Here is a 22,372-nt window from a genome sequence, read left to right as displayed (position 1 = left end):
TACATTATTCATTTCTGCCAGATTTTCAGTTACACATTTTCTCCCCATTTTTCCCCTACCGACCGCCCCAAAAAAGCAGTCCCACAGGATATCCCCTACTCCAATCTTCTCTCTCCCATATCCCCTTCAACTTTTCCAGCAGGGCATGGTGCATCACTACACCCAAATACCTATATATCTTATTTCCCAATTACATGTAAAATAGTATTAAAAATAATAATAATATATATTATTATTCTTAAACATGTGATTTTAAAACTTTGGATTCCAGATTCATTCCCTTCCTCCCTAGTCATCCACACTTACTGGGAAGATAAGCAATTCAATATAGGTTTTACATGTGTAGCTAATGCAAAACATTAACATAGTAGGTATACAGTAAAAGAATAACTATATTTCCCTCCCTCCTATCCCACTTCCCACTTGTTCTATTCTCTACTTTGATCCTGTCCCTTTTCAAAAGTGGGTGCTTCCAACTTCCCTCCCCCTCCAGCCTGCCCTCCCTTCAATCATCCCCCCACTCATCCCTTTACCCCCTAATCTCCTGTAGGGTGAGATACCCTATTTAGTGTGTATTCCATTTCCTCCCCAAGCCAAATTCAATGAGAATAAGGTTAGCCCATTCCCTTCTGCCTTCCTATTCTTCCCCTCCATTGCTACCATTTTCCTTTGCCTCTTCTATATGATAGTTTACCCCATTTTGTTTCTCTCCATCTCCTCTGATTATATTCCTCTCTCACCTCTTAATTTCACCTTTTAAGTATCATCCCTTGCTATTAAATTGGTCCATTGCCCTCTGTGTATACCTGTAAACATATATACACATTCACATATGTATTCATATGCCCGTATACCGTCCGATATAGACACACATAAATATATATATTCCCTTCAACTATTTTCATAATGAGAAAAGTTTCATCAGTTACAATTATCATTTTTCCATGTAGGAATGTTAATAGATCACCTTTGATAATTTCTTTTCTCTGCTTAGCTTCTGATGCTTCTCTTACTTGTTGTATCTGAATGTCAAATTTCCTATTCAACTCTGGTTTTTGCATCAAGAATGCTTGAAAGCCCTCTATTCCACTGAATGACCATATTTTCCTCTGAAACATGATACTCAGTTTTGCTGGGTAGGTGATTCTGGGTTTTAATTCTAGCTCCTTTGCGCTCCAGAATATCATATTCCAAGCCCTTCGATCCCTCAGTGTAGAAGCTGCCAGATCCTGAGTTATCCTGATTGTATTTCCACAATATTCAAATTATTTCTTCCTTGCTGCTTATAATATTCTCTCCTTGATCAAGGAACTCTGTAACCTGGCTATAATATTCCTAGGAGTTTTCATTTTCTGGAGGTGATCAATGGATTCTTTCAACCTCTATTTTGCCCTCTGGTTCTAAAACATCAGGGCAATTTTCCTTGAGAATTTCTTGGAGGATGTTTACTAGGTTCTTTCTTTGATGGTAGCTCAATAATTTTAAAATTATCACTCCTGGACCTATTTTCCAGGTCAGTGGTTTTTCCAATGAGATATTTCACATTGACTTCTATTCTTTCATTTGTTTGGATCTGATTGACAGCATCTTGATTTCTCATAAAGTCACTAGCTTCCATTTGCTCCAATAGAATTCTGAAGGAATGATTCTCCTCAGTGAGCTTTTCAGATGCTTCTTCCATCTGGCAAATTCGACATTTTAAGGCCTTCTCCTCATTGCCTTTTTGAGCCTCTTTTGCCATTTGAGTTAATCTATTTTTTAAGGTGTTATTTTCCTCAGTCAGGCTGTTGACTCTCATTTTGTAATTTTCTTGCATCGTTTTCATTTCTCTTCCCAATTTTTCCTCCACTTCTCTTATCTGCTTATTAAGGTCCTCTGTGGCCTGTAACCAACTCATATTTTCCTTTGAAGCTTTTGGTGCAGGAGTTCTGACTTCACTATCTTCCTCTTGCTCCATGTTTTGATCCTTTTTGTCCTCAAAATAGGAGTCTAATGTTGGATTCTTCTGTTTGCTTTGCTCCTTTTCCTGATCATGTTGCCACTCAATTACTTGACTTTTGGGCTTTTTGCCAAAGTAGGACTCTGCTACCAGACAGGGGGGCTCCGTACAAAACACTGGGATTTTCTCAGCTTCTGGTGGCATTAATTGCGTGCACTCTCTGAAGCCTCCACATGCTCTGGCAAGCTAGTCACACACCCCAGGACCTCCAACCTAGACTGCAATCCAGATCTAAGCAGGTTAAAGCAAGAGTGATTACCCCTCAGATTGGTCGCTTGGTCCCCCTACACTCTGCAGGCCAGAAGCTGAAACTGTCACATGGCTGCTTCTTGCCCTACGGGCAAAAGCTGAAGCACTCCCAACTACTGGGTCCCAAAGTCCACACTGCACTGACCTCTCACTTTGTCCTTAGAATTGATGTGTTGATAATTCTGGACCGCCACAGCTGCTAGTGATCTGGAGTCCTTCCAGCTACAGCTGGCCATGCCCGCCCTGGGGCTAAAACCGCATGGAGCTGGGCTGGGCTCGCAGAGCGCTGTGCTAGCCGATTCCTGCCCTCAGTGGGAGATTATCTTCTATGTGTCATTTTGTGGGTTCCGTAGCTCCAAAGTTTCTTCAGAGTTCTCTTTTATGTGGATTGGAGGTGGTGAGAGCCGAAGCCTCGAGGAAGTCCTGTTTCTACTCTGCCATCTTGACTCCGCCCCCCCCCCCCCCTTCTAAGGCTGTTGACTTGATTTTTGTGTACGGTGTTAGATATTGGTCTATGCACAATTTGTGCCATACCATGTTCCAGTTTCCCCAGCAATTTTTGTCAAATAATGAGTTCTTATCTCCAAAACTGCAGTCTTTGGGTTTATCAAACAGTAGATTACTATATGCACTGACTGTTGAGTCCCATGTACCCATTCTATTCCACTACTGATCCACTACTCTATTCCTCAGCCAGTACCAAGTAGTTTTGATAACTGCTGCTTTACAATACAGATTAAAATCTGGTATGGCTAGGCCAACTTCCCTAGCATTTCTTTTCATTAATTCCCTTGATATTCTGGATCTTTTGTTCTTCCAAATGAATTTTGCTACTATTTATTTTATCTCAATAAAGTAATTTTTTTGTAGACGGACTGGTATGGCAATAAATATGTAATTTAGTTTAGGTAAAACTCATTTTTATTATATAGCTCAGCCCAACCATGAGCAATTGATGTTTTTCCAATTAGTTAAATCTGACTTTATTTGTGTGAAAAGTGTTTTGTAATTGTGTTCATATAGGTCCTGGGTTTGTTTTTGCAGGCAGATTCCCAAAAATTTATTTACTCATTTATTTATTTTATGACGACTGCAGCATTTTATTTATTTTTTAATTAAAAATTTTTTTATTAAATGCTTTATAAATTTACATCATTCATTTCCACAAGATTTTGAGGTACAAATTTTCTCCCCATTTTTCCCCTACCCACCACCATAAAATAGCGATCATATTGGGTATCCTCTCCTGCGATATGCTCTCTCCCATATCTTGTCCCATATTGGCTCCAACTTTCCAGTAGGGCATGGTGGACCTCTATGCCCCAGTACCTGTATATCTTATTTCCCACTTACATGTAAAAATAATATTGATAATAGCATATACATATACATACATATTTTAAACATTTGATTTTAAACTTTGAATTCCAGATTCATTCCCTTCATCCCTTGTCATCCACCCTTACTGGGAAGATCAGCTATTAAATATAGTTTGTATATATGTAGGAATACAAAACATTTCTATAATGGATATATTGTAAAAGACTGATGATATTTCCCTCTCTCCTATCCCACCTCCCACTTGTTCCATTCTCTACTTTGACCCTGTCCCTTTTCAAATGTGGGTCCTTGCAACTTCCCTCTTCCCTAGCCTGCCCTCCCATCATCCCCCCTACTCCCCTGTAGGGTGAGATATCATATTTACTGTGTATCTCATTCCCTCCCTAAGCCAAATTCAATGAAAATAAGGTTGACCCATTCCCTTTTGACTTCCTATTCTTCTCCTCCATTGTAACCATTTTTACTTACCTCTTCTATATGAGATAGTTTACCCCAATCTGTCTTTCCCCATTTCTTCTCACTAGATTCCTCTCTCACCTCTTAATTTCACCTTCTAAGTATCATCCCTTCCCATTAAACTGGTACTGTGCCCTCTAGCTATGTATACCTGTACACATATATACACACATTCACATATGTATTCATATGCCCATATACCCTCCTATATAGAAATATATATGTATGTGTTTGTATTTACATATATACACACACACATGTCTATTTCCTTCAATTATTCATATACTGAGAAAAAGGTTCATAAGTTACAATTATCGTTTATCCATGTAGGAACGTAAATAGTTTAACGCTGATAAGTTCCTTATGATTTCTTTTGCCTGTTTACCTTGCATGCTTTTCCTGCTTCTTGTATCTGAATGTCAAATTTTCTATTCAGAATTGTTTTTTTCATCAAGAATTGCTTGAAAGTTCTCTATTCCACTGAATGTCCATATTTCCCCTTGAAACGTGATACTCAGTTTTGCTGGGTAGGTGATTTTTGGTTACAATCCCACCTCCTTTGACCTCTGGAATATCATATTCCAAGCCCTTTCATCCCTCAACGTAGAAGCTGACAGATCCTGAGTTATTCTCATTGTGTTTTCACAATATTCAAATTGTTTCTTCCTGGCTGCTTGCGATATTTTCTCCAGATATTTTTTCATTTGTTTGGATCCATTTAACAGTATCTTTATTTCTCATAAAGTCACTAGCTTCCATTTGCTCCAATCTAATTCTGAAGGAATGACTCTCTTCAATGAGCTTTTGAGATTATTTTTCCATCTGGCAAATTCAGCTTTTTAAGGCATTCTTCTCCTCATTGCTTTTTTGAGCCTCTTTTGGCATTTGAGTTAGTCTATTTTTTAAGGTTTTATTTTCTTTAGTCAGGGTGCTGACTCATTTTATAATGTTCTTGCATTGTTCTCATTTCTCTTCCCAATTTCTCCTCTACTTCTCTTATTTGGTTTTCAAAATCTTTCTTAAGGTCCTCTATGGCCTGTAACCAGATCGTATTTTTCATGGAAGCTTTTGGTGCAAGAGTTCTGACTTCACTGTCTTCTTCCTGTTCCATGCTTTGATCCTTTTTGTCCCCAAAATAGGAGTCTAATGTTGGATTCCTCTGTTTGCTTTGCTTCCGCCGTTTACTTGACTTTTTGCCTTTTTGCCACAGTAGGACTCTGTTACCAGACAGAGTAGCTTCATACCAAATCATGGGTTTTTCTCAGCTAATGGAGGTATTAGTTGGGTGCCCTCTTTAAAGCCTCCACATGCTCTGGCAAGCTAGTCACACACCCCAGCACCTCCATCCTAGACCGCAATCCAGATCCAAGCAGATTAAAGCAAAAGCGATTACCCCTCAGACTGGTTGCTTGGTCCCCCCACAGTCTGCAGGCCAGGAGCTGAAGCTGTCATGTGGCAGCAGCTGCATGGTTGCAGTGCCTCAGCGGTTTCTCCCTCCAGGGGTTAAAGGCCGACGGCACTCTGGAACTACTGGATCCCAAAGTCCACACTGCATTGACCTCTCACTTTGTTCTTGGCATCTATGGCTTGATAATTCTGGAAACCGCCACAGCTGCTGGTGATCTGAAGTCCCTCCAGTCAGTGGTTGGTCAGCCCTACCGTGGGGCTCAAACCTCTGTCTCCCAGACTGCTGCGCTGGCTGCTCCCTGCCTCCCTGCCAGGCTGTCCTCAGCAGGATGTTAGCTTCTCTGTGTCATTTTGAGGGTTCTCTAGCTCCAAAGTCTGTTCAGTCATCTACATGAATCAGAGGTGGTGGTAGCCGGAGCCCAGCGGAAGTCCTGTTTCTACTCCACCATCTTTGAGTGGAGGTCCCAAATATTTTATAATGTCTATAGTAACTTTAAATGGAATTTCTCTTTCTATCTCTTGCTATTGGATTTCATTAGAGAGATATATGGAATGCTGAGACTTATGTGGGTTTATTTTATATCCTGCAACTTTGCCAAATTTATTTATTATTTCAAGTAGTTTTTCCCTTGATTCTCTAGGATTCTCTAAAGCTATCATCGTATCATATTCAAAAAGTGATAGCTTAGTCTCTTCTTTGCCTAATTTGATTTCTTCAATTTCTTTTTCTTCTCTTATTGCTATTACTAACATTTCTAGTACCAGATTGAATAAGAGGGTTGATAGTGGACTTCTTTATTTCATCCCTGATGTTATTAGAAATGTGAAGCACACTTCTTAAAAGGACTTTCTTTACTTTTCTTGTTTTTTTGGTCTGTTTTCTTTCACAACACGACTAATATGGAAATGTATTTTGTACATTTCACATTGCATATATATATCTATATGAAACTGTTTGCCATCTCAGGGTGGGTATAGGGGAGAGAGGAAGAGAATTTATTTGAAAGTCAAAATTTTTAAAGATGAATGATAAAAACTGTTTTTACACATAATTGGAGAAAAAGAAAATATTAAAAAAGAAAAGAAACAGAGGCAGCTAAGTGGTGCAATGAACAGAGCACAGGCCCCAGCGATAAAAGGACTTCAGTTCAAATCTGGCTTCAGACACTTACTAGTTTTGTGACCTTGGGCAAGTCACATTACCCTGACTGCCTAAAAAAATTAAAATGTGGCAAAGAATTGGAAATTAAGGGGGTGCCCATCAATTGGGGAATGGATGAATGAGTTGTGGTATATGCATGTTATGGAATACTATTGTGCTATAAGAAACAAGGAGTAGATGGACTTTATATTTACCTGGAGAGGCTTATACGAACTGATGCTGAGTGAGAAGAGTAGAGCCAGGAGAAATGTGTACACTATTACAGATACAATGTATGTGAGACAACCAACTCTGATACACTGGACTCTTCTCAGAAATGCAGGGTTATAAGTCAACCCCCAAAAGACTCATGATGGAGAGAGATGTCTACATCCAGAGAAAGTCTGAACCCAGATTGAAGCAAACTACCTGCTCTTTTTCTTTTTCTTGTTTGGTTTTGTTTCCTCTTTCCCACTGTTCATTTCATCTAATCCAATTCTTTATAACATGACTAATGCCTAATATGAAAGTACTTGCAGATACTATACTTGATTGTATGCTACCATGGGGGGATGGGGGAGGGAGAGAAAATTTGAAACTCAAGGAATTGTGGAAATGAATCTTGTAAACTAAAAGTAAACAAATTAATGAAAACCAAAATTAAAAAAATAAAAAAATAAACAACCCCCCCCCCCAATCAGTTTGGAAGCTGTAGGAGATAGGGGGGTGAAAGATGAGAAACTGGAAAACTAATTAGGAGGCTGATATAATATTACAGGTAAAAAGTGGTAAGCATTTAAAAGAAGGTGGTAGGCACATCTGAATAAATAACATGTATGGACAAATGATGTGGAAACAGAATCAATAGTAACTGCTGTGAATATGAACTGTGAGGAAAATGAGAAATTTCAAATGTGAGGAAAAGTCAAGGATGACTTCTTGATCACTAACTAACCTGGGTCACTGGGAGGATGGTGGTACCCACAACAGAAAAAAAAAAGCTTAGAAGAGATAAAGGTAAAATGAATTCTATTTTATACATATTGAATATGAGATACCTAAGGAATAGTCAAATGAAGATTTTAAATAAATTTAATTATTTTTATTTTCATATATAAATTTAAATTTAAATAAATTTAAATAAATACCAGGTGATCAGAGATTAAAGATCAAGAAGCAAACTGGAGCTGGATATAGAACATAAAGTCATCTGCAGAGGTGACAATTAAATTCATGGGACCTAAAGATATCACCAAGGGAGCATATAAAGAGAGAAGATGGCAGAAGAATACTAGTTAAACAACGGGAGAGCCAAAGCAGCTCAAGTCCTTTTCCAGTCCACCTCTGCTGCCCAATCAATGTGTACACAATTATATTAATCTTAGAGAGATCATAGAAAAGGCTCTTTAAGTACAAAAATATTTATAGCAATTCGTTTTGTGAAAGCAAAAAAACTGGAAACAAAGGGAATGTCTATCAATTGAAAACAGGTGAATAAGTTGCCATATATAAATGTGATGGAGTGTGCTGTAAGAAACAGACAATTTCAAAAAGACATCTATGAAATGATGAAGAATGAAGTTAATTACACAAGAACCATTTCTACAATAACATCAATATTATAAACACTAAGAATTTTGAGAACTTTTATAACCTGAAGAAAAATGAAATCACCAGAACATTGAGAATAAGTTAAACAATAACAACACTGTAAAAACAACATTGTAAAACCAGAAGGAAAGGATGATGGAATCAAGATGACAAGAGTAGCAGGAAGAAGTACAATAAGGTCCTTCCCAAAACTCTACTAAACAGATCTAGAAACCCAACCCAAACCAGCCTAAAGAGACCTAGCAGTTGGTGAACACTACAAAGAAATAAGAGAGCTTCGAATATGATATTCAAGAAGGCAAACAATATAGGTGTATAGCCAAGAATAACTTATTTATTAGCAAAGCAGAATATAATCCCATAGGGGAAAAAATTGACCTTTAATGAAACAGAAGATTTCCAAGCATTACTGATGAAAAAAATCAGAGCTGCACAGAAACTTGAGGTTTGAACCAAGGAGTGAGAAGAACCATAAAAAAGTAAACACAAATAATCATAAGGGACTAAACAAAGACAAACTGCTTACATTATAACATGGGGAGATAATACATATGTCCCCTCTGAATTCTATGAGCATCATGGATCAGGGAGGGAATTTAATTAGACAAAGTCTGGATCTTAATGATCTTAAAAAAAATAATGGAAAGAAGGGAGAAGAAGAATGGGGTGAGATGGTGTTACAGAAAGAAAAAGGAAGGCTAGAGCAAGGATCTTAATCAGGTGGGTAAAGTAAATGTCTATACAAAGAAGACAGGAGTGAGGAGAAAGGTTGACATTTAGATGGCATTCTCATCTGAACTAAACACATAAACACACAAATATATAGCCAAGTACATAAAGATATTTTACCTAACAGGCAAACAGGACGGAAAGGGAAGAAGGAGCACAGGTAAGGTAGACTAAGGTAGGGATTAGTTCTAAGCAAAACAAGGTCTAAGTTTGTACTTGTTTTTAACAAGGTTTTTGTTTTCCTTCCGTCTCAACTAGGGGGGTAGGAGGGTGGGGCCTGGGGTTGAATAGGGAGAAACCGGATTTTTGCCAACTAAAAAAAATTTAATCTGTAAGAACTTTTAAATACAATAACCAGTCATGATTCTAGAGGACTATGGATGACACATGCTATCCATTATAGAAGGATGAAGAATTCTGGGTGCAGAATGAGACATGTATTTTTGTATCCAGCCATTGAGGGAATTTGTATTTGTTATAATAAATTTGTTTTGCTTATTTCTAGTGTGATGGGAGGAAAGTGGGAAAGAAAACCAATTTCTGTTCATTTAAAACAATAGGTTGGTGGAAGGGAAGGTACAGATGTAATGTGCCACATCCACTTTCAAATAAGGTCACTGTATTATTAGTTTTACGCTGTTAAGAGATACCTCTCACTAAATGAAATAATCTTGTAAATGTTTATAATGTAAAAACATAACATCAATGACATTTTTAAAAGGGGAGAGGAAAACATTAATGCTTGAACTGTATCTTGAAGAAATAGAAACATTTTATGAAGTTCAAATGAGGAGAGAGTACACTCCAGGCATGAGGTTACATAAAAGAGGAGATGGAATGAGATGTGTGGTGAGGCATAAGGCTAGTTTGGATCAGCTGCAAAATGTGAGACAGGGAGTAGGTTATGAGGGGCTTTGAAAGTTAGAGAGGTATTTATATTTGATTTTACAGGCAAAAGGAAGATGCCATAATTTGTTGAAGAGAAGAGACATGGTTAGATAATAAAAAGTGCCCTGAAGGCATGTCGTTTCTGATTCAGCCCTTATTCTCTATATTCTCTAAATAAAAAACTTGAATATAGGTGAAGCTACCCCTTCCCTCATCAAAATATTGGCAATGGGTAGTGCTCCTAAGAAGAGAATAGTGAGGAGAGGCAACATCATTGGACAAATTGTTAAATGAGATAAGAGCCAAAAGAAGAAAGGAAAGCAAACAAGCTTTATGGAGGCAGGGAAACATTCATACAGTACAGGTGCATACATACAGCAGTCAAGTAGGGTGGGAACAAGGGATCTGCTACAGTCCCAGATGAAGTTAGGTGTCCAACATGGATGAAATGCTGTAGGTTTTTATAGGATTCTTACCTCAGCCAAGTAAAATCAGGAAGGGGAAGCATGGAGTGAAGAATTGGATCTGAGGTTCAAGAATGGTGCTGACTCATCTGAGGTAGGGAAGGGTAGGAGAAAATACAGGTGAAAACTGATGGCTAGCTGATATTCAAACTCCTGCTAGAGGGAAAAGCCCTGTTGCTGCTGGTCTTATTTTGACAGGCTGAATTGGATTGTTTGAGTTTCCTAAAAGGCTTCTTGATATATTGGTTCAGGTGGGCATTCCTAAAAGCAGTCTAAATAAAGGTAGCAGCTATTTGACTAGAAAAAAGGGATCAAAAGCAAGAGATGCAGAGATGCTATGGAGATAAATAGCTGTTTTCTTCTTGAACTTTTTTATGAATTTATTTTTAGCTTTCAACACTGACTTCCCTAAAGTTTTAAATTTTCTCTGCCTCCCTCCTCTCCCCAAGATGATGTGCAATCTGATATAGACTCTACATAAACACTCTTATTAGATATATTTTCACATTAGGAACCATGAGAAAGGAAAAACAAAACAACAAAAAAGAGAGCAAATAGTTTGCCTCAATCTGGATTCAGACTCCATATTTCTTTGTCTGGATATGGATGGCATTTTCCACCATGAGTCTTTTGTAGTTGTTTTAGGTCCTTGTACATTATTGAGAAGAGGTAAGTCTATCAAAGTCAGTCCTGTGATTATTATTGTGTACAATGTTTTCCTCGTTCTGCTCACTTCACAAAGCATTAGGTTCATATGAGTCTTTCCAGGTTTTTCTGACATACAACTGCTCAGCATTTCTTTCTTTTTTTTTTTTTAAAGCAACTGGGGTTACTCAAGGTTACAAGGCCAGTTATTTTTTTGTATGGGTGCCAAGTATCTGAGGCCGGAACTGATCCCGGGTCTCCCGACAATGGGGCCAGCACTCTTATTCACTGCGCCACCTTGCCACCCCAGCATTTCTTAATAAGCAGTTGTATTAGATGTTCTGTGTACTTTTGGGTTTTTTCCTTGTATAGGCCCAATATCAAGTTTCTCTATGCCATCCTAAATCAACATTTTATTTACCAAGGCAGATTTCTCCACACTTTCTCCTGAAAATCTGTTAATAAATTGCAATTACAATATGTGATAAAGATGCCTACCTTCTACTACTTATAGATTGCTTATATGATCTTGACAATGGAAACTGAAACCTCAAAAAACATTTACAGCTACAGCTTGCAATATGGTCAAGCATTATATAAAAGAACCCTTTTCTTGCTTGTTATCTGGTAAAACAAACTAGTTAAGTCTTAAGTATAGCAAAATTAACTTAATAGGTGGCTGTCACCCTGCATTCACAGAGTATAAAGAACCCCTTTCCCAATCAACATTTAAGAGTTACCCTTTTTCTGTCCCAGTTCAGTTCCCAAACCAAGTAAACCCCAAACAGTAGTATTGGAGGTCCATATTACAGTGAATGGAGAGAATCATAGGTAGGACTGGTTTTTACTAGCACTGGTTTTTTTTTTTTTAATAACAGCATAATAACAAAACAGAAGGGAATTCATTCTAAAACCCTAAACCCTCATAGATTTGGGGTTATCATAAACTGTAAATAAAACACCTTCCTAAAGAATGGGGTTTAAATTTACCCTTCGCATACCACATGTAATCATAATAATTTGTTATATACAGACAACACCTAAGCAATACAGCAGAAGCATCACAACAAATCCCAATTTGACAAACAACCATGCAGACCAGAACATCAACATATTAAAGTTTTCTGATGGTGAACTCAGTATAAAATTTTAATTTCAGAGCTTAAATAAATGCTTGTGTACATTTAGTTAACCAAAAACCAAACCTCAATCTAAGCCACTGCATATACACATTGAAACAAAAAGTACAAGTCATGATAAAAATGCTTGGGGGCTTCTTTACCATAGGGAAATAATTAACTATCTTGCACACTGAACATCACAAATTGCAAAGTCAGCATTTTATATTGCTGATTTTATTAACTTTTTAAAACACAACTATAGTTGAATATTACAACAAAAAGAATAGCTAGTAGTAAGTGTGTTAAGATGATTGCAGTCCTTCACTCATTCACTATTGCATACAAAATGCATTACAATGAAGAGAATGCACTGCACCCCCCCCCCCCCCGAGGTTTGACACTAAATGCCACCTCTGGGATGATGCTCATCATCCTCATGAGCTTCTCCATTGTAATGGTGTCTTCTTTCTTGAGATGGATCAAAGTCCACCAGTTCTACCTGATCCATATCTTTAGTCTCCTCTACTTCCTTCCTTTCAGGCAGTAATTTTTCCAACAAAGATAGTTTGTCTGATGAAAGAATGCCGTTCTCTGGGAAGTTTACCTTGAACTCAATTATTAGAATTCCTTTCTCATAAGGTCGGCAATAAATGGGCACACCTTCATTCAGCACACATTTAATATCTTCATGTTTAAATCTGACCAGGATGAGAACTAATGACTATAGTTCTATTATCAAGAGTTGTTATTGGTTTCTGAAAGCCACATAATGCTTCAACCAACTGGATATCCATATATGTGAAACGGTCCTCATCACATTGTGTCAATATAGCATTGTCCTTATGATCCAAAACAATGATAATATCTCCTGGCTCAAGTCCTGGCTCCTGATGACCTTCACCATGGAGCGTTATCTTCTGACCATCTTTCATACCCTTGTCAATATAACCTCCAAAATCTTCTTCTCTCGAACAATTTTCCTTCTACTACAGTTTTTACATCTATCGTTAGGGCTGAATCATTCCCCATGTCCTTGGTATTCCAATGCAAACTGACTGAATTTGCTCAACCATTCAAGGTCCTATTCTTATTTGCATGCCAGTACTTCTGCAATTGGGACAGCATTCTACAGTTCCTTTCTTACCCCCCATTGGTCACATTTATCACAAATTACATTCTTTTGCAAAGCCAGTTTTCTCGTTGCACCATTATATAAATCTTCTAAGGTCACTGACAACTGACAAACGACATTTTTACCTCTCCGTTCCCTTTGCATTCTTCCACCTCCTCCAAAAAACATATCAAAGATATACATTGGATAACCAAAGCCACCACCAGAACCACCCTCTTTGATGGCTTGTTCTCCACCTTTGTTAGATAATTCTCTCTTCTTTGCATCAGAAAGCACTTCATAGGCTTCAGAAATTTGCTTGCACTTTTCTCCTTCGTTCGGATTCTTATCTGGGTGATATTTTAAGCCTAGTTTTCTATATGCCTTTTTTAGTTCTTCCTGGGAGGCACTGGATTTTACCCCAGAATATCATAGTAAATAGTTTCCTTCACCATTTTTTTTTAAAGCAATCGGGGTTAAGTAACTTGCTCAAGGTTACACGGCCAGTTATTTCTGGGTGTGGTGCTGAGTATGTGAGCCTGGATTTGATCCAGGTCATCCCGACACTGGAGCCAGTGCTCTTACTCACTGAGCCACCTGGCCGCCCCTACTTCACCATTTTTTATAGCTGGGGAACAATGCTTGCAGTACGCCCCATGTCGAAATGCCCACATCTGGGGTGGAGTAGGGAGGACCGCCCAGAAGCCAGATGGGATGTTAGGGGATCAAGTGGAAGAAAGAAAAGTTTGGGGGAGGGGGTGTGAGTTCTTGTGTGTGGAGCTCCGGCAGTGGCAGCTGCTGCCCTCTGGTTAGTTTTCAGTAAAGTTCCCAGTATGTACATTTTTATATCCCTTTGGGCATAGTTCCAAATTGCTCCCCAAAATGGCTGCATCAGTTCACAACTCCACCAACATTATGTATTATGTTTTAATGTTTAATGCATTAGTATTCCAATTTTCCCACATCTTCTCCAGCATTTGCAATTTTCCTGTTTTGTCATGTTAGGCAATCTGATAGGTGTGATGTGGTATCTATCTGATTTGCATTTCTCTAATCAATAGTGATATTGAGCATTTTTCCATATGACTATAGATAGCTTTAATTTCTTCCTCTGAAAGCTGCCTGCTCATATCCTTTGACCATTTATCAATTAGGGAATGACTTGAATTCTTATAAATTTGACTCAGTTCTCTCTATATTTTAGAAATGAGGGTTTTATCAGAGACACTGGTTGTAAAAATGCTTTCCCAATTTTCTGCTTCCCTCCTAATCTGCTTTGAATTGTCTTTGTGCACAAACTTTTCAATTTACTGTAATCAAAATTATTGATCTTGTATCTCATGTTTTCTCTATCTTGTTTGGTTATAATTTCCTCTGTTCTCCATAAATCTGAGAGGTAAACTACTCTTTGTTCTCCTAATTTGCTTACAATATCAGTTTTATATTATCTTCTTGAATTTAATTAATAAGGTAAAACTGGCTGAAGTACAGCTGATGGACTGGAGAGAAACTAACCAAATTGTCTCAGAGCTTATGAAATATAAAGTAGGACATGAAGCATAGCGCTTCAAAGACTTCAGAGAAAAGATAAGAAGGATCCATGTCATTTCAAAAAGGGAAAAGAAGTTCAAAAGGGATAAGAGATTCTCAAGAAGAAAATTCTGAAAATTGAAAAAAATGATTGTGAACAAGAAGGAATATATAGATACTGATATAGTAGAGTACTGTCACAAACTCAGATTATAAAGGGATTTTATAAAAGACCAAAATAAGGGCAGATAATAAAGACTAAGTAAAAAGGAAAGACTCAGGGAAAAAAAACAGTACAAGAAAAGGCAAAGGCTGAGGGATTAGAAAAATGTAAAAGTATATGAAAATGGGTATATTTGGCAATGAAGCAAAAATAAACAAAATGTTTAAATAACATAACAAGTAACCATCTGTTTCCCTTAATTTCCACAGCTATAAAATGGGGACAACACCTCACAGGGTTGGAGTAAGGACCAAATGACATAACAATTGCAAAGTCCTGGCATGTAGTAAGTGCTATACAAATGCTATTTTTAAAATTTTTTCTTTGTTTATTATTGATTTACCCTTCTCATCGTTATCATCAAACATTAATTATTTATCATGTGACAATAAATGAGAAAGGTGAAGTACAGAAAGGTTAAGTGACTTGCCAAAGGTCAGATAGTTAAGTGGCTGTGGCAGGATCTGAACTCGGATTTTCTTGATATTAAGTTCAGTACCTCATCTGCCATGTTGCTTCTCCTCTTGTTGATTCTCTAATTTTTATATTTTCATGCCAATTCTAGGTGTCTCCCTCTTATGTTTATATAAGATTTCAAAAGATGTATAAGAAATGGATAGTTATTTTTTAAAAAAATTACAAAACATTCAAATCAACAAAATAAGAAATAAATTTAGGAAGAAACCAAATGGGAGGAAAAACTCAAAGAAAGATGGATAAAGTGAATTCTAGCAAATACTTAAAAACAATTCCTATGCTATCATGTTCTCAAAAGTAGAAAAAACACTATCAAAATCCATTGCTGAGGAAAAAAAAAGGTCTTTCTGCTTAGACAAAGAGATAAAGCAGAAAAAACGAAATGATATCAAAAAATTTTCAATAGAATATGAATGGAACTTAATTTTTTTTTTCTTTTTTTGTTAACGTTCATTTCCACAAGATTTTGAGTTACCATTTTTTTCTCCCCGGCTTTCCCCTACCTCCCTACCCCAAAAAGCAAGCCCACTGAATACCCCTTCCCCCAATCTGTTCTCCCCTATATACTTCCCCATCACCCCCTTAACTTTCTAGCAGGGCAAGACAGACCTCTGCCTGTACATCTTATTTCCCAGTTGCATGTTAAAAAAAAACATTTTTTTTTAAACATTTGTTTTTAAAACTTTGAGTTCCAAGGGGCACCTAGGTGGTACAGTGAATAGAGCACTGGCCCTGGAGTTAGAAGGAATATGAGTTCAAATCCAGGCCTCAGACACTTAACACAAAAACTAGCCGTTGTGACCATGGGCAATTCACTTAGCCCCAATTGCCCTCCAAAAAAGCAAAAAAAAAAACAAAACCCAACCCCAAAATTTTTGAGTTCCAGATTTTTTTCCCTTCCTCCCTCCTCACCCACCGCCACTGGGAATACAAGCAATTCAATATAGGCTTTACACGTGGAGTTAACTCAAACCATTTCCATAGTTGTCATACAATGAAAGATTACCTATATTTCCCTCCATCCTATCCCACCCCCCACTTATTCCATTTTCTCCTTTGACCCTATCCCTTTTCAAAAATGTTTGCTTCTGACTTCCCTATCCCCCAATCTACCCTCCCTCTGTCATCCTCCCTCTTATCCCCTACCCCCTATTTTCCTGCAGGGTAAGATATCCAATTGACTGTGTATGTTATTCCCTCCTTAAGCCAAATTCAATGAGAATAGGGTTGTTCCATTCCCTTTCACCTTCCTGTTCTTCCCCTCCATTTTGAGTTTTCTCTTGCCTTTTTTATATGATATAATTTACCCTAATCTATCTCATCCTTTCTACTTCTCCCAATAAATTCCTCTCATATCTCTTAATTTTATTTTTTAGATATTATCCCTTCATATTCAACTCATCCTATGCCCTCTGTCTATGTATACATGAACATACATATACCCACATTCACATATATATTTATATATACATACACCCTCTTATACATACATATATATGCATACATATACATACACATATATTCCCTTCAACTATCCTCATGCTGAGAACAGACTTATGAGTTACAATTACTGTTTTTCCATGTAGGAATATAAATAAATAGTTCAATTTTAACTATGTTCCTTATGATTTCTTTTTTCCTGTTTACCTTCTCATGCTTCTTGTATTTGAAAGTCAAATTTTCTGTTCAGCTCTGGTTTTCTGATCAAGAATGCTTGACAATCCTCTATTTCATTGAATGACCATATTTTCCCCTGCAGCATTATACTCAGTTTTGCTAGGTAGATGATTCTTGGTTTTATTCCTAGCTCCTTTGATCTCAGGAATATCATATTCCAAGCCCTTCAATCCCTTAATGTAGAAGCTGATTGTGTTATCCTGACTGTGTTTCCACAACACTCAAATTGTTTCTTCCTGACTGTTTGCAGTATTTTCTCCTTGACCTGGGAACTCTGGAATTTGGCTATAATATTCCTAGGAGTTTTCTTTTGGGGATCTTTTTCAAGAAGTGATCTGTGATTTCTTTCAATTTCTACTTTGCCTTCTGGTTCTAGAATATCAGGGCAATTTTCCTTGAGAATTTCTTGAAAGATGTTGTCTAGGCTCTTTTTTTGATCACAGCTTTCCAATAATTTTTAAATTATCTCTCCTGGATCTATTTTCCTGGTCAGTGGTTTTTCCAGTTGAGATATTTCACATTCCCTTCTATTTTTTCATTTGTTTGGATCTGTCTTATAGTATCTTGATTCCTCATAAAGTCATTAGCTTCCAATTGCTCCAATCTTATTTTGAAGGAGTTATTTTCTTCAGTGAGTTTTTGAAATTCCTTTTCCATCTGGAAAATTTGGCTTTTTAAGGCATTCTTCTCCTCACTGGCTTTTTGAGCTTTATTGCCATTTGAGTTAGTCTATTTTTTAAGGTGTTCTTTTCTTCAGTGTATCTTTGGATCTCCTTTAGCAGGCAGTTGACTCGTTTTTCATGATTTTCTTGCATCATTTTTATTTCTCTTCCCAATTGTTCCTCCATTTCACTTACTCCATTTTCAAAATCCTTCATGAGCTCCTCCCTGGCCTATAATCAGTTCATATTTTTCTTGGAGGCTTTTGATGAAGGATTTTTTCTTTGCTTTTTGGAGGGCAATTCAGGTTAAGTGACTTGCCCAAGGTCACATGGCTAGTTAACTGTTAAGTGTCTGAGTCTGGATTTGAACTCAGGTCCTCCTGACTCCAGGGCCAGTGCTCTATTTACTGTGCCACCTAGCCACCCCCATTCAGGCAGTATTTCTGACTTCACTGTCTTCCTCCTGTTCCATGCCTTGATCCTCTCTGTCCCCAAAAAAGGAATCTATGGTTTGATTACGTTTCCTAGGCTTGCTTATCTTACCAGTCAAGTATTTGACTTTTGAGCACTTTGCCACAGTAGAAAATCTGCTTCCAGAATGGAGAGAGCTACATCCCAAATTACTGAGGTTTTCGTAGCTGCTGGAGCTATTAGTTGGGTGCCCTATCTAGAGACACCACAAATTCTGGCTCACTGGTCACATACCCCAGGACCACTACCCAAGACCATGATCCAGATCCAAGCAGGTTAAAGCAAGAGCAATTACCCTCTGAACGGTTGCTTGGTCCCCCTGCAATCTGCAAGCCAGGAGCTCCTGAGACAGCCAGGCAACAGCAGCTGCACAGCCCCCACTTCTCTCCCTGGGGGCAGGGGCCAGACTACCCTCTTAGATCCCTTTACACCAAGTTCCACACTGACCATTTATTTTCTTTTTGGCACTTATGGCTGATAATTCCAGAAACTGCCAAAGCTGCTGGTGATTCTCTTTCCTAAAGTCTGCTTAGGCTGCCTGCTGGTCGGAGCCACCCTGGGGCCGGGAACCAGGCGGCTCATGTGGGACTGCGTTCAGCTCCCAGCCTGGTGTGATAGATCCTTCCTGTTGGCCTGCCAGGATTCTTATAACTGGAGCTTTGTTTCTCTTTGTCTCTTTGTGGGTTCTGTGGCTGTAAAGTTTGTTTAGAGTAATTTTTTTACATGTATTGGAAGTGATTGGAAGAGAGCCCACACCAAGTTTGTGTTTCTACTCCGCCATTCCGAAAGAAATGTTAGGGCGCAACTTAAAAATCTAAAAAAATTATTCATAATGGCCAAGTGCTACTTATACCAGAGAGAGACAAAAGAGGATTTCAATATTAGGAAAACAATGAGCTTAATTAAACACAGTGGCAACAAAAATGACAAAATTGTGAGATCAGATCAATAAAAATGTTCAAAAAGCCTCTGACAAAAAAGACAATGGTCATATGCCCAAAGGGCTATAAAACTGTGCATACCCTTTGACTAGATATGTATCCCATAGAGACAAAAAAAGGGAGGGAGAGAAGGACCTATTTGTACAAAAATATTAATAGCAGCTCTTTTTTTGATGGTACAAAATTGAAGGGATGCCCATCAGCTGGGGAATGGCTAAACAAGTTGTGGTATATGACTGTAATGGAATTACAATATGGAATAATAATAACAGAATTATTATATAAGAAATGACAAGCAGGCTAATTTCAGAAAAACCTGGAAAGCCTTATACATCTGCAAGGTCAAGTGAGCAGAACCAGAAGATTGTACACAGTAATAGCAATATTGTATGAAGATTAACTGTGAATGCCTGAGCTATTCTCAGCAATACAGTGATCCAAATTACAAAGGATTCATAATGAAAAATGATATCCACATCTAGAAAAAAGAACTGATAGTCTCTGAATGCAGATCAAAGCATATTATTTTTCACTTTTATTTTTTGTGGGATTATTTTGTCTGTGCTTTCTTTCACAGCATGACTAATATAGAAATATGTTTGCATGAGTGCACATATATAACCTATATCAAATTGCTTACCATTTTGGGGAGGGGAAAGGTGAGAAATGGAGGGAGAAAATTTGAAAGTTAAAAAAATTTTTTAAAATGAATATTAAAAACTGTCTTTATACTAGCTATGTGACTTTGGGCAAGTCACTTAACCCCAATTGCCCTCCAAAAAAACCTGTCCTTATATGCTGAGAAAAATATTTTTTAATTTACAAAATTACAATGTTCAATTATGTTAAAAATATACTGAATCCTATAAAAAATTGAAATACTAACAGTGTTTAAAAAAAAAAAAACAACCCAAAGGTTACCAACTACATGGTTAAAGATTCCATGTTATTCAGCAAAAACTGCTGGGAAAAGAGAAAAATAGATTGGTAGAAACTAGGCTTACTCCAACATCTCAAACCATATTCTACAATAAACTCTAAATGCATAAATAACCTAGATATTAAAAAGTCACATCATAAAACATTTAGAAGGAAAGAACCTCTTTTACAATAAGAGATAAGTAAAGAGTTCTTTATCAAACAAAGGCTAAAGAGGATGACAGGAAATGCATAATTTTAATTATGGAGAATTTAATTTAACATGGAGAAGCTTTTGCACAAACAAATTCAACATCTTAATTAGAGAACTCTTAACTAAGAAATAAATCTTTTTTGTTTTTTTTTTCAATTTATTTCTTTATTTTTAGTTTTCAACATTTATTTCCACAAGTTTTTGAGTTACAAATTTTTCTCCCCATCTTTCCCCTACCCCCACCCCAAAATAGCGGTGAATACTGAATACCTCTTCCCCCAATCTGTTCTCTCTTATATCCTACCTGACCCCCCCCCCGCCACTTTATTTTAAACATTGTTATTAAAACTTTGAGTTCCAGATTTTTTTCCTTCTTCCTTCCTCACCCACCCCCACTGGGAAGATAAGAAATTCAATATAGGTTGTACATGGGTAGTTATACAAAACATTTCCGTAGTAGTTATGAAATAAATCTTTTTTGACAAATTTCTCTGATAAAGGACCAATTTCTAAGATACATAGGGAATTGATACAAACAGATAAAAACCATTTACCAATACCAATAAACATAAACAGCAAGTTTTCAATAAAAGAGCAAGCAAGCAATCAACAATCAGATGGAAAATGCTTCACATTACAGATAACATGAGATATGCTGATTAAAACAACCCTTAGATTTCAATACATTCCCATCGGACTGGAAAAGATGAAAGAAAGGGAAAAAAATAAAAGCTTCTGGAGGGTTTATGAGAGGATAGGATGCTGAAGATTATGGAGCTGTGAAGGGGGTCCAACCAAGCTCATCATAATGGCACATATCTGTACAATCCCTGTAACTAGGGAGGCTAAGAATGGTGAACTGCTTGAGCTTAAGAGTTTTAAGCTGTAATATGGTTAAAACTGACTGATAAAAACAAACAAAAATATAAAATTGACTGATGTCTGCATCATGTCCAGCGCTACTATGTTCAGCTCCCAGGTTGCCTAAAAGAGGGCTGAAAGAACTCAAGTTGAAAAAAGGAACAGGTCAAAGCTGGAGTGCCAATGAGCCCTGGGAGTAAGCTAATGTGTGGCTGATAAACTTCTAATCAGGGTGAGATATGGAGATGCAAAGTCAAAAATAAATAAATAAATAGTCAAGCCATTCCGAAAAATAATTAGAAACTATAAGAATAAAGTCATTGAACTATGAACATTTAATGTGGTGATATCATTACACCAGAAAGAGAACAAAAAGGGAAAGGATCTCCCTTTATGCAAAAATATTTATAGCAACACTTTTTGTTGTAGCAATGATAAAGATAAGAACTAGACTTGTGAAATTACTGGTAGAGGTAACTCAGGTGAGGAAACTCCCTCTACTGATATTAATCCATAACTGTTTTGTAATTTACAGGTTTACATTGATGTCTAGAACACTGAGAGATTAAATTAATTCCCAGAATCATACTGTCAGCAAATGTCAGAGGTGACAGGCTTTCCTTACAATGAATCTAGCTGTCTAAGCACTATACCAGGAGTTCTTAACTTTTTATTATTGTTCATGCTCCCCACTCCACCTCCTTTGGCAGTCTAGGAAAGCCTATGCACTGCTCAATATACAAAGCAATTATATTGAAACAGAGCTATCAAATTATTAAAAAAAAAAAAAAGATCATAGACCCAGGTTAAGAATCCCAGTACTATGCTATAAAAAAAACTAAATAACAAATAATAACTTACTCAAAACAAGTTGATTCCTTGAGAAGGGAATCCCTTTGTGTACTTGCTCTCAGGCCTACTTAGAATTTGCCAGTATTCCTTGGGCAAGAGAGGATGACACAGAAATACCAATGTTTTAGTAGTGACTTCTCATTTGGCAGGTGAAGTACTGAGTAAGAGGTAACAAAAAGGAATCTGTCCATCTGCAAGCTTTTAGGTGCTAAAAGTCCACTTGAATCTATCACTGCCATATGTCAAAACCCAGATTTCATCCTCACTTACCAGTGTAATATCTCTGGAGGCTGCTGCGGCACTCATATGTAAGCTTGGCTGTCTGACTGAACTACTGCAGTCTAGGGCACGGGCAAAAGTACCAACAGATCTGAAACAGACGAG

At 37.4% G+C, this 22,372-nt stretch overlaps 3 protein-coding genes and 1 pseudogene across 13 annotated transcripts in view; all 4 read right to left on the bottom strand.

Annotated features, from left to right (window-relative positions):
• Nucleotides 1-22,372, bottom strand: part of MTA1 (metastasis associated 1) — a 279,124-nt gene that overhangs the window by 87,778 nt on the left and 168,974 nt on the right. For all 10 annotated transcript variants that reach the window (XM_069103876.1, XM_069103877.1, XM_069103874.1 and 7 more), the window contains one exon: nt 22,259-22,358. In XM_069103876.1, coding sequence (XP_068959977.1) covers nt 22,259-22,358 — 100 coding nt within the window. The remainder of the gene's footprint in view (nt 1-22,258; nt 22,359-22,372) is intronic.
• Nucleotides 1-22,372, bottom strand: part of CRIP1 (cysteine rich protein 1) — a 311,632-nt gene that overhangs the window by 192,539 nt on the left and 96,721 nt on the right. The window lies entirely within an intron of this gene.
• CRIP2 (cysteine rich protein 2) overlaps nt 1-22,372 on the bottom strand; it is a 258,552-nt gene that overhangs the window by 139,459 nt on the left and 96,721 nt on the right. The gene's annotated exons all lie outside the window — the stretch shown is intronic.
• LOC138173688 (dnaJ homolog subfamily A member 1 pseudogene) lies at nt 12,377-22,252 on the bottom strand (annotated as a pseudogene).

The sequence above is a fragment of the Petaurus breviceps genome, unplaced genomic scaffold (assembly GCF_028583685.1).
Source record: "Petaurus breviceps papuanus isolate PSGF00001 unplaced genomic scaffold, PetGlider_PUasm1.0 64, whole genome shotgun sequence".
NCBI lineage: Eukaryota > Metazoa > Chordata > Mammalia > Diprotodontia > Petauridae > Petaurus > Petaurus breviceps.
The sequence above is the reverse complement of the archived record's forward strand: the minus strand, read 5'-3'. Positions and strand labels throughout refer to the sequence as shown.